At 37.5% G+C, this 13269-nt stretch overlaps 1 protein-coding gene across 1 annotated transcript in view; it reads right to left on the reverse strand.

Moving 5' to 3' along the window:
• Positions 1-12878, reverse strand: part of TAFA1 (TAFA chemokine like family member 1) — a 733203-nt gene extending 720325 nt beyond the window's left edge. Inside the window, exons 1-2 of the mRNA XM_044076395.1 lie at positions 12803-12878; positions 12400-12540 (exon numbers count right to left, since the gene is read on the reverse strand). Of these exons, the coding sequence (XP_043932330.1) occupies positions 12400-12540; positions 12803-12878 (217 nt within the window). The remainder of the gene's footprint in view (positions 1-12399; positions 12541-12802) is intronic.
• Between the last annotated feature and the right edge of the window lie 391 nt (positions 12879-13269).

Genomic DNA, 13269 nt, shown 5'->3' on the forward strand with positions numbered 1-13269 from the left:
ATTTATTAACATTTTCTAATTTAACATATGCAAAATATATCACTACAGCCCTTTTCTTTTTGTCTGTTCAGAAATATTACTTGTTTCTCATACAATGAAATAGCCAAATACAAAAACATTACCCTCCATAAGTAAACAATTTGCGCCCTTAGTGTTTATTATAATACAGAAACATGACTCTCCATAAGAAAACAACTTACACTCTTAGTGTTTATTTTAATATCAAAACATGACCCTCCATAAGTAAACAATATGTACCCTTAGTGTTTATTATAATACAAAAACATTATCCATCATAAATTTATTATAATACAAAACCGTTATGCTCCAAAATTAAACAATTTGTACCCTTAGTGTTTATTATAATATGAAACCATTACCCTCCATAAGTAAACGATTTGCACCCTTAATGTTTATTATAATACAAAAGCATTATCCTCCATAAGTAAACAATTTGCACCCTTAATGTTTATTATAATACAAAAGCATTATACTCCATAAGTAAACAATTTGCACCCTTAGTGTTTATTATAATACAAAGCATTATCCTCTATAAGTAAACAATTTGCACCCTTAATGTTTATTATAATACAAAAGTATTATCCTCCATAAGTAAACAATTTACACCCTTAGTGTTTATTATAATACAAAAGCATTATCCTCCATAAGTAAACAATTTGCACCCTTAGTGTTTATTATAATACAAAAGCATTATCCTCCATAAGTAAACAATTTGCACCCTTAGTGTTTATTACAATACAAAAGCATTATCCTCCATAAGTAAACAATTTGCACCCTTAATGTTTATTATAATACAAAAGCATTATTCTCCATAAGTAAACAATTTGCACCCTTAGTGTTTATTATAATACAAAAGCATTGTCCTCTATAAGTAAACAATTTGCACCCTTACTGTTTATTATAATACAAAAGCATTATCCTCCATAAGTAAACAATTTGCACCCTTTTAGTGTTTATTATTCTGTAGTTGTGCTGATGTTGGTGGCAGCCTGACTGCCGTTACAAGAAAATAAGACTACTACTAGAAGATGGGCTCCTTCTAGTATCTTCCTTTGTTTCATTTATTTGCAATAGTACCCGGTTATGCATTAGATAATTCCAGAACAAATGGCTCCCAATTGCAGATAAGTACTTATTGCATCAGTCATGAGTTCTTTAGCAGATGCAGACTTGTGCAATACAATGTAGCAGTAACAATACCACCTCTGCTTTCCTGTTGATTAAGTCTATTGCTCTATTTTTTTCTTTTTTACTTTAGTTCATCTGCATCTGCTGCACACCAGTGTGCCCATTACCAATAATGCAACATCTCTGCTGTTCATCTGTTATATATGTGCATCTCCTGAAATAGCATGGCAAGTAAAGGCCCTCTCTTTCACCACATAAAACTCATCCCAGTCAGAAATTCTACCATGTAGTAAGTATTTATAATATTAATATTATGCAAATAAATATTGCCTAAGCACAGAACTACTGATATACAGTAAAAAACAGTGAAAAACATGGACTGAAAACTATTTTACACTGTTTTAACATGTGCAGCTGCGTCATATAACTTACTCTTCTTTCTGCTGTTTTCCAGAAATATGCTGTATCCTGCTGTATACATTTGCAGTCAGATTAGGTAAAATGTCTATCTTGACTTATACAAGGCTCCCACTTATGTAACAGATAACTATCTCACTACAAACTATAACTATACATTTAAAAATACAAGGTTCCCACTTATGTAACAGATAACTCTCTATCACACTATAAACTATAACTGTACATTTAAAAATTTAACTTCCTATTATGGTTCGTTACTTTCCAAGATGAGGGTAAGATGTTGGCATCTCATGCCATGAGTTCTATAGCTACACTGAAACAGAAATTGTCACAGCTAATAAGCATTTAAAATGCAAGAGTCTCATTTTTGACACCAAGACAAAAAAGTAAATTAATTATTTTTCTCAAAAATACATTCCCCCAGAGATTCAATAAAGTCTACACTAAGTGTACACTGTTCTGATTGAACGGACAACACAAACATAACTCACACCTTCTTCCTCCTAATTTTAGTTTTCCTACTGATTTTCTTGCAGCTTTAAATATTGACAGGAATCGGGTTACCACAAAGTGTACACTACATGTACACTTAGTGTAATCTTTCTGAGTGACTAGAAAGCACAAAAAATGTGATAAGATTCTTCTTGAATGCATATTGTGTACACTTAGTGTATAGGCTTTATTGAATCTAGCCCTCTGTGTCAAGTATTTATTGAAATACACAATACTATATTTTCATATAAACTTGTTTTGAAAACATGATTTCAAGGTTATGTAATATGGGCCCTGTTTCCACCTCTTGATGTTGCATTAAGTGCAAACTGCAAACTGGGTGCTATAATAGAGTCTCCGGCCGACATGGAGATCCTCCAGAAGGGTCTAAATGAGACTGATGCATGGTGTCAAAGCCATGGTCTCAAGCTAAATGCAAAAAAATGCGTAGTAATCCCCTTTGGAAAAAACAGAGTACCCACAAACTACAACATAGGAGGTAATCCCCTGAAATCTGAAGAAGAAATAAGGGATCTAGGGACCCAAGTAGATAGCCAGCTTTCCTATGATAACCATGTTGCCAAAGTGGTTAGAAAATTCTTCTATGTGACCCATCTGATCATGAAAGGGTTCGAATCAAGATCTAAGGATGTAATGGTGCCCCTCTACTCTTCCCTCATCAGACCCATTATTGAGTACAATGCACCAATTGGAATGTATCTGGCTAGACATCTCCAGCAGCTGGCAAGACCACAGAGGTACCTAACCAAGAGAATTACCGGCCTTAAACAGTTGCCCTATGCAGCATGATTGAAAAAGCTAAGACTGTTCTCTGTTGCATACCGCTTTCTCAGAGGCGATCTCTGTCTAATGTACAGAGCCATGTCCAACCCAGAATTGTTGAACATGCTCCATCTTAGCAAAACCAAATCTACTCAAGCTACGCACTCTAGGGATACAAACCTGAACACAACAATGAATAGAACATGCTGGAGGGATAGATTCCTTTCGCAGAGACTTCCCTTACTCTGGAACAGGGTCCCGATTACATAAGACAGAGCCCTCACTATCACTCTTCAAGAGGAACCTTGATGAGTGGATGGGTAACAGAAAGCTCACACCAGGGATCACACTAACAGCACTACTAGATATGGGCCAAGTGTACTAGCTGCTAGTACAAGGGTCTAGGGAACTACTAAAGGGGCAGTGAATACCACACAGCATGGCTGGGCTAATATATGCCTTTGGGCAGATAGCTCAGTACCAACCTATGAACCTATAATGAGTGCCTTGTTTCCCCTTCCTGATGCCCCACAGAAAGTTCAGTAGGTGCACACACAGTCTGTTGTTATGCTACCCCTGCTGAACTGCATCTATACAGACCCAAGCAGCAGATGTAAGTCCTTTTTACACAATTCAAAGCTCCATGACTATAACTCTCTTCCCATTGCTCCACAATTTTATGTTCTCTTCAAGTCTGACACCATCCTCCTCTCTTGTATGGCTGTACACCAGCACTCCTCCCTCTTCCTATCCCTTCATCACAGGGTGCTTACCCTACCATCTAACTTTGCCAGCTTCCTTGTCCTGACCAAGGGGTGGTTCCTCCTCATCTCTGACCTCACATTTATGCCTTCCATTTTGTAAATGCTTAATCTATCTCCATCCTTCCTTCTCTACTATTCCTAAACAACCTATACACAGACCCTGCATGCCCCAATCCTCCTTCTCATTGGCCTATATTTCTATGACTATGGTGGCGCCCATCCTCTCCTGCATTATTGGTTGTAGCTCCTCTGTTATCTTATACAGACTCTCTGCACTGCACTGTAATACTAAGCACTCTAGTTTGAGCTACTTATGTCTATTATTATGCTATGCTTTATGTCCATTTTCCTGTTCTACTACCCAAGTATGTACTGTCATCTTCTGTATCTGCAACTTCCCCACTTTCATCTTAGTTTTAAAGTACAGCCATTGAGATGTACCTTTCTTAACCAGTTGAAAGCAATAGTGTCCCTTATAGGCTTTGATGGAGACATGCTTAACAAACTTTATTTGCTTGACAAGTGAATCAGTAATTAAGAAAACAGGTCAATCACCACTGAATCTAACTTGCTTTAGAATTATTGGAACTATGTACCACCATGGCAAGCCTGCAGCAGACTCATAGGCTTAATATATCATTTCACAACTAATTCACACAGATCATATAACCCTTTAAGTCTCTTACTGGGAATTCAGACGTGCTGTAATAAATGAAGACAACTGCATTTAGGAAATGGAAAAAAGAATGCTCACATATACAGCTACCTAGTCTCCAAATGCTCAACAAAGTACTACAAAGTATTTACTACCTCAAGCTTCAGTTTCTAACTTGAGAGAGTAATTAAAAATACTAGGCTTAGTTTACTTCAAAATAAGACAACAACTTTGAACAAAATGCTGCATGTTTCAAAATGCAGGCAGGCTTAAAATAAGTAAATAAATCAATACAATGAACAATTCTAAATCACTGTGCAGAAAAAAAAGAATTTGAACTAAAAGTCAACAACTGTAAACAGCTGCAAGAAAAGTACTAAAAATGACAAAAATTCTGAATGTTTTAAGAAGTTGTGAATCAAATCATTATATCTAAACTGGAAACCTGCCAAAAGGGTTCTAATAAACACGCTTATCACAACAAAAACAAAATAGACAACAATAATTGAAGCCAAAGCTCTAGGCCAAGCTAACCTTAAGGTTCTTCTTTTTTTCTGTTCCTGCTCTGTAACCTATTCTTTTCTTGCTGTGGAACTGAATGGCTTTAAAATTCTAAGAACAAACTGTTCTTATGCATACTACTACTGAACCCAGCACTTAAGTTGCCAACTGCTGGGTATTTTACCAGTTTGCCTATACTGGGGGGGTAATTAACAGGGTTGGTAGCCCTGGTGGTGATATTCAGATATGTATCAGTTGCTTAAAAATACAGAAATGTGCACTGAAAGATGTTATCATGCCTGCAGCTGAGGTGAGGAAATAGATGTATAAATAAGAATCCCTTTGGCCATGAATATGATGCAGCACTGGAATGTCTCAAGCTCCTCTCAGGCAATATAAAGGTTTGAGATTAGGTCTGGGGATGTCAGCAGTGGCTCAAAAAAAAAAAAAAAAAAAACAAATACATATAACAAATATGTTTGAGGGATTTTTGTAAACTGAAGAAACAGATTTCACTGGCAGACAAGAAATGGGTAGTCCACCATGTATGGGTTGAATTTAGAATAGTCAGAAGTGACCAAAATAACCACCAGTATAAATGCAGTATCACCTGTTTGAGTTTCCGTGCATAATTAAAAAAATAAGGGTTTATAATTTTGTTTTTTGACTGGATCCTATCAGTCATGTGATCAGGTTAACAAGTTATTTTAGTGAATCTTGAATAGATGAGTTTATTCTGATGAAGTCTCATTTCGTAACATGAGAAAAAGGGGCTCAATGAACTCATGAATTGTATATTTTGTCTCTGTAAGAGTTTTTTCATGAACTTCTTGTCTACTTTTTTGTTTGGGTTTGATATATTGTTAAAAACAAATTTGGTCACTAAACAAATGTCTCTGACACACACACAACAAATATGTATACCAAGAACCTATTCTTTCAAAATGCCAAAGTGAGAATTATTCTGTGAATTTGTACAAGACAGTTTAAGCTTTATTACCCCATAATTAGAATAAAAATATTGATAATTGCCATATCATAAACAAACAAAAAAAAACTTAAATGAAAACTAAAATCAATGAAGAGTTTAATTTATGAGCAATTCTTTAAGCATGCAATCTTTTAAGTAAGTGTATATCCTTAGCATTCTTTTTTAACATTGAATAACAGATAATATGATAATATGAAGCTTATATTTTGTCACGTGTTCTATTTTTTGATAGAACAGTTTCATTTCACAGAGGAGTTACAACTCATATAGCAGTCTCAGCAGCTGAACCTAACCAGTAAAAGTTTAACTTTGTACATAGTACATTCTTCACAAAAAAAGCAAGCAATTAAACTTGAGGTGAGCAGCATTTTCAAGGTGTGTTAGGGCTGTACCACTAACCTCCAGCCAATGAATAATCGACAACATGATCTGTGTAAAATGAAATACACAGACCAGCATTCACTTCTCCATAATGATATATACAATTCCTTCTCAGAGACCACATCCAGGTCCAATGTGAGCAGTAGTTTCAGTAGCAAACCTCATTAATATTTCAATCAACACATTATTTACAGAAAAAAACAGCTTATTATTTACTAAAAAATGCAGAAAGAAAAAATGAAAGTGAAATATAAAAGTAAATAAATGCAGTTAGTCCTGTATTTTAGGAGTTATTAAAAAGTCATGTACTCATTTTTCAGGTTTAAATAGCTAACTTAAAGTGTAATTACTGTTAGCAGTATCAAACAAAATCTGTAAAAATATAGTCTGCACATTCCTACGTGAGCAGAGTACTTTTAGTATAAAGTATTTCATCTTTGTAATACTAGGATAGAGGCAGAAGTAAAAAGTAATTCTATAAAAAGGTAAAATCATTATCATTCATAATCCTTTGTTTACTTTAAAATATAAATAAACATAATAATGAACATTTTCTTCTATGCATTTCACATTTGTTAAAAATTTTTAGTCAAGTCCTTTAATTGTACAGTCAAGACACTAAATGTCTCATCAGCTGCATTATGTGAAAATCCCTATTCAACTTAAAATACAGATTTACATAATTAGCATTGAAAACTTGTAAATGCACAATATTTAAATCTGCTTCCAAAAATAAACATTTTGACATAATCCTCATTTTCAAAGTATAGGAAGTAATATGAAACTATAGAAGGAAATGCAAAAGTTTGCAAATGACAACATTCTAGATTAAACATTTTTCAATAGCTTTGGTAGGACTTATGTCCACATTATTTGACAGAATACATGCCAGCTTATTCAACCCATAAGGAAAGGAAAGATATGACAATATTGTTAAGACTCCATTTTTTTTCTTTTGGATTATTTTAGCGAGCTAGCAAGGCCTTGCAGGATTGTAGCACTCCAATGATTAGATAATCTGTAATGTAAGAAACTGAAGAGTAGCCTGCATGGGAGTAGAAACCATGGGAAACATAGCTGACTAGGTCTATGCATAGTGTTTGGAAGAAATGTTCCATGGGAAACACAGCTGGATAGGTCTATGCATAGTGTTTGGAAGAAATGTTCCATGGGAAACACAGCTGGATAGGTCTATGCATAGTGTTTGGAAGAAATGTTCATAGGTTCCTGATGGAAGTTTGTCCAAGTAGGTGTAGCCCAATGTTAAGCACATGTGCACAGGTACGTAACCATGCATAGATGTTCAGCTGGCTCAAACTGAAACCAACCCGCATTAAGTCAAAAGGTATGCTACAATGCAAAAGTTAAGGTCGCAAAGCTTACTAATGAACAAATGTGATCACATTTGATATTATGCAGGGGCTGTGTTTCCTGTCTAATATGTCTTTTCTCCAGTAAGAAACTATCACTTGAATGGTTAATCTATATTTATTGCAAACATATGAAGGGTAAAATATTGGACATGAAGGAAGACAGGGTTAAATTTGAGAATCTTAGTGTTAGTCAACCAATTCTATCCATGGTGGCAGGGAGGAATGTCTTTTTGTTAGGTGTTGTGTGTTACTCTATGTGGGAAAAGTTTACAACTATTGATCATCACAGCAAACTTGGTATGTAAATCAGGCATTCATACAAATGGTGAATCTACAGATAAAAGGTAAAGTGATGTGATATGTTGAATACAGAATCCGTAACCTGCCTTCCAATAATAATGCAGAGAAAAAGCAACTGGCTTACTTTTGTGGTTTCTTTCCATAGAAAAAAATACATCTTTTAACCAAGATAGTCCAGTGGGTTTATATTTGATAAATCCAGTGGTATTCAGTACTTAAACTGAAATACACATTTCAAATATGCCCTCTAGCATGGTGCTGATCAACACTATAATCAGAAATGTGAACAGTTTCACACAGTGTAATCACCTTCTGCAGTGGACAATACTGCATATGTGTATGGCTCATATTGTTATCATATCGTTGTCGGTTATGGCCTACTTTACATTTCTGTGGTATCTCTGTCAGATGTTAGTAATTTTATACTAGAGTACTGTTATATTATAATTTTGCAGTTCAGTAAATCTTATGTTCTGTGAGAGAGAGAGAGTGTGTGTGTGTGTGTGTGTGTGTGTGTGTGTGTGTGTGTGTGTGTGTGTGTGTGTGTGTGTGTGTGTGTGTGTATGTATGTGTTCATAGGTTCATAGGTTGATACTAGGCTATCTGCCCTAGGGTATTTACAAGCCTAGCCAGAGAGTGTTTGGCTTTCGCCACCCTTTTTAGCTTAGTTGACTGTGCCTCTGTATAGTAGATCACAGAAGATAGCCCATTTAAGGTTAGTTTACCATGCCTCTGTCTAGCAGTGACACAGAAGAGATCCCAGGGGTAAATTTATGATCTCCCATCCAAACGTCAAGATTCTTCTTGAAGAGGGTCATTGAGGGGCTCTGTCTAACATGGACTGGGATTTTGTTCCAGAGTGAGGGGAGCCTCTGGGATATGAATCTGTCCCTCCAGCATGTTCTATTTACTTCTGTGCTGAGGTTTAAGTCACTGGAGCGTGTAGCTCTGATGGATTTGGATTTCTTGAGGTGGAGCATGTCCATTAATTTTGGGTTGGACATAGCTTTATACGCCAGGCACAGGTCGCCTCTGAGTAGGCGGTAAGCAACTGAGTAGAGCTGGAGTTTCTTTAGCCTAACTGCGTAGGGCATCTGTTTGAGTCCCTTGATCCTCTTGGTGAGGTACTTTTGGGGTCTTTCTAGTTGTAGCAGGTGTCGGGTAAGGTACATCCCAAATGGGGCATTGTATTCAATTATGGGCCTGATGAGTAGAGGGGCACAATGACCTCTCTTGATCTAGATGTGAACCCCTTTGTGATAAGGTGGGCTATATAGAATGTCTTTCTAACCACTTTGGCAATGTGATTGTCAAAGGAGAGATTGCAATCTACTTGGGTCCCCAAATCCCTAATTACTTCTTCTGTACTTAATGGATTACCACCTATGTGGTAATTTGTGGGCACTTTGTTTTTCCCAAAGGGATGACTATGCACTTTTTGGCATTTAGCTTTAGGCCATGGCTCTGGCACCAGTTATCCGTCTCTGTGAGACCTTTTTGGAGGATGCTTGTGTCAGCCGGCGAGTCGATTATGACCCCCAGTTTGCAGTCATCTGCAAACTTTGTCAGCCATAGTCCTCCTGTGTTAGCCTGTACCTCAGAGAAATATATACCGAACAAGAGAGGTCCCAGGACTGAGCCTTGTGGGATGCCACTTGTAACTGGTTTAGAGTCTGACATGGCACCTGCAATTCTGACCATGTGGGTTCTATCCCTAAGGCAGTTTGCAACCCATCTTGTGACATAGGGGTTGATATTTAAGTTAGTGAGCTTATTTATGATGCCCGAGTGGGGTATTGTGTTGAAGGCTTTTGCAAGGTCAAGGTAGGCTGTGTGGACTACCTTCCCTTCGTCTATGGCCTTGGTGACTGTTTCAAAGAAATCGACCAGGTTCAAGAGGCAAGATCTGCCCTTAACAAAGCCGAATTGGGTAGCATCCAGCGTTTGGAGGTTCCCAATGTCTTTGTTTATGAGTTCCATGATGATACGCTCCATAGCTTTGCAGACCAGGCTAGTTAGGCTTATAGGGCGATAGTTTCCGGGGTCTGTTGTGGCACTGCCTTTATGGAGTGGGACCACTGTTGCTGTATGCCATTCTTTGGGTACATATCCTGTTGTAAGGCTGAGACTGAATAGTGATTTTAAGTGAGGATTCAGTTCTTCTTGGAGCTCATGTAAAACGCAGCCCGGGACACCGTCCAGTCCCATTGATGCTGTGTTTTTTGCTTTGGAGAGGCCAGCTCTCACCTGTGCATCTGTGATGTCAGGGAGGCTACACTCTGTTGGGATAGTCATTTGCTCATTTGGGGGAGGGGGGGGAGAAGTTTGCACTGAACCTGTCTGCCAGGATATTGGCAATGTCTGTGGGTTCAGTGTATTTTTTGTCATTTTGCACTAACTCAGAGCATATCTGGGAGTTTCCACCCAGGTTTCTGACATAACTAAAGAAGGCCTTGTGATTATCTTTAGCGTCTTGTGCAATTTTTCTTTCAAAGCTAGCCTTAGATGATTTTATGAGGGATCGTAGTTTCTTGCTAGTACTGATCAGAGTTGCCTTCCCTTTCAGGGATTTTGCTCTATCATGTAGTAGCTTCCTCCTTCTGTTGTACAGCTTATTTATGGCTGGGGTCCACCAGACAGGTCTCCTGCCCTTGGAGGAGTGTGTCTTGGTTTTATTTGGGATAGCACGATCCATGCATTCCTGTAGGTATCCATAGAATGCGTTTGTAAAGGATTCTGCAGTTTGGGCTGTATTTTCCACTGACCCTGGGGCTTTGAAGGATTCCACCTCAGTTTTGAGAAGTGGGAAGTTTGCTTTTGAGAAGTTTTTGACTGTGATTTCCTTTGCTGGGGGTGGGGACGGGATATGGATGTCCATAGTGATTAATTTATGGTCAGATCTTACCAATGAGGGGTATACCTCTGGTATGGAACATAGAGTCCCCATGTTGGTGATTATCAGGTCCAATATGTTTTCCCCTCTTGTGGGAGTGGTGACCAGTTGTTCCATAGCATTTGAGTTTATAAATTCTAGGAACCATTGGGCTAGGGTGTTGGGGCTTGAGTAGTGCTCCCAGTCTATTTTTGGGTAGTTAAAGTCACCCAATATAATGGTGTTTGGAGAGACCTTCATATTCTCCAGTGTCTTCAGGAAAGCTGAGTGGGGTTTCTGAGTTTTGGAGGGTGGTCTGTAGCAGGCTACAAACTGGAAGGCAGTTTTGCCCACTGTTAGTTGCACATGGATGGTCTCATATGCTTCGTGCAGTGCCACTAGCCTGGAGGTATGGGTATCTTTGATGAATATGGATACTCCCCCTCCTCTTGTGGTTCGGTCCGAGTTTTGGGGCTGAAAAGCATGGTATGAGGTATAGCCTGGTAGTGCTGGGGTGCTCTCGGGAGCCTTGAACCAGGTTTCTATTACTGCACAGATATCGATATTCTCCATACTGAGGAGAGCCTCGAGTGCGTGCATCTTGAGGTTTAGACTTCTGGCGTTGAGCAGCATTACCCTTAGTTTCTTTTTCCTTGTGTTGTCTAAAGAGGTGGGTTTGTCTTTTGAGCCTTGCCTAAAAACTTAACGATACACAGTGGGAATACTCGTATATACACATTCTTTTTTCAAATTCCTGTTTTATATTTCATATACAGAAAATTTAGAGTGACATCAGTTGCTGCAGTTAGTTATGAGCTTTTTCAGGTGAATACCAGCTTCAACAGCTGATCTACTGTATTCATTATCTGCCTTTAGCATCACTACCTTATCTAAACCCAATATATCTCACACTTTGTAAAGGAAGGCAAAACTAGCACTGGACATTTTGTGTTTTCTTTTGCCCTTACTGGTGCATGTAGTTTATATTATGCTTGTTCACTCAACTTATAACTAATCACAGTAAAGAGCTGCTTTAACGTATTGTAACAAAATGCTTTCAGTTACTGCCTCAGTATGCAAACTAAGCCAGATAATCATGTGCTATTTCTCACTGGTTTAGTTCGAGTATTCCCACTGTGTATCGTTAAGTCTTACATAAATAGTAAAAGTGGGCATGACAGATATGTGGACACGATGGTACTGCAGTCTATGATTTGCAGCAGTATTTGAACAGGGGTAAAAAATAGTTCCTAACTGCAGAGAGCAGGCACCTGTGTGTATGTAACAAACAGATTCATTTATCGTTCTTACAAGTCTTGTGTGCTCCATGAAGCAGCACTGAGCGAGTCTAGCAGGGATGGCAAAAAAAAAAAAAAAAAAAAAATCACCATAGTTTGCCTATGTGTAATAGGAAAAACATCTTAGTTAGCATTGCATATGCAAACCTGTTTCAACTTCATTTATTAATTTTAAGTAAAAAAAAAAACTTAAGCTTAAGAATTCTGCACAAGCATTAAACCATTCCATACATTTGATTTTTCATTACCTAAATGGAGTGCTTTACTTTTGTAACAATTCACCCTTATACAAATGGCTATATTAAATATGGTATAGTGTTTGCTATGTTAGTCACTAACAGCACATAAATGCAATTTTTTATCCTTAAACATAGATTGAATTTGTATACTTTAAAAAATGGTTAAGAGAAAATGACTTGCCATCAACACAAGAAGGCTTGTTTCGTGTTGTCCCTGCTACTTTTCCTGGTAAACAGGAACACTTTACAGTTTGTGATCTTTCCTCAATGCGATTCTTGTTGCAACATCTATGTGCAGCTATAACTTCACAAGTTCCTCCTTCTGCCAATAAAAAAGAAATATTTATATAGCTGTATCTTTATATTCTGATAAGGAATAAATGCTGTGCCTATCAGGTTTGCTAAACAATAAACAAGTTGTAAAATTAGATTCATGTTAAACCTATTTGACTTGTTACAAATATTAACCTTGCGGAGCAAAGCAACTAGAAATTTAAATACAAATGCACTGTTTAATGAATAACAGTCCCAATTCAAACAACAGTTAACTTATAGTTAAGAATCATGTGATGTCATTGCTTTACCCTGGATATGAAATCCAAAATACATAAATAAATGTGTAGCGCTTACATCATGACACTGGCCACAGCTGTCTTCCATTCTTATTGCCACCATTTATGTCACTCATAATGACAGTGTTTATAACTGTAGGATTTCCAATATTTAAAACAATATTTAAGACAGCATGACACATGTCATTTAACAGGACTAATATAGGATACTTCCTGCTAAATGACTGAATATCCTGTTGAGTGATAGTTTAGGAAGCAGTATCTTACTGCTCTATGGTGACATTGATCTTATCCCCTTCCAGAGATGGTCCCAGTTCATAGCAGTGGTCTGTCTCTACACAACACTCCACTTCTTCCGTGTTCATTCATATCCACGTCCATATGGGAAACCAGTGTTTGAGTACACATGCCTGCAATTGTATACTGTTGTGCTTGGTTATGGAAAGAGAAGTCAGCACTACAGATATATACAGTACTAC

The sequence above is a fragment of the Protopterus annectens genome, chromosome 7.part0, assembly GCF_019279795.1.
Source record: "Protopterus annectens isolate FY-2018-M chromosome 7.part0, PAN1.0, whole genome shotgun sequence".
Taxonomy (NCBI): Eukaryota; Metazoa; Chordata; order Ceratodontiformes; family Protopteridae; genus Protopterus; species Protopterus annectens.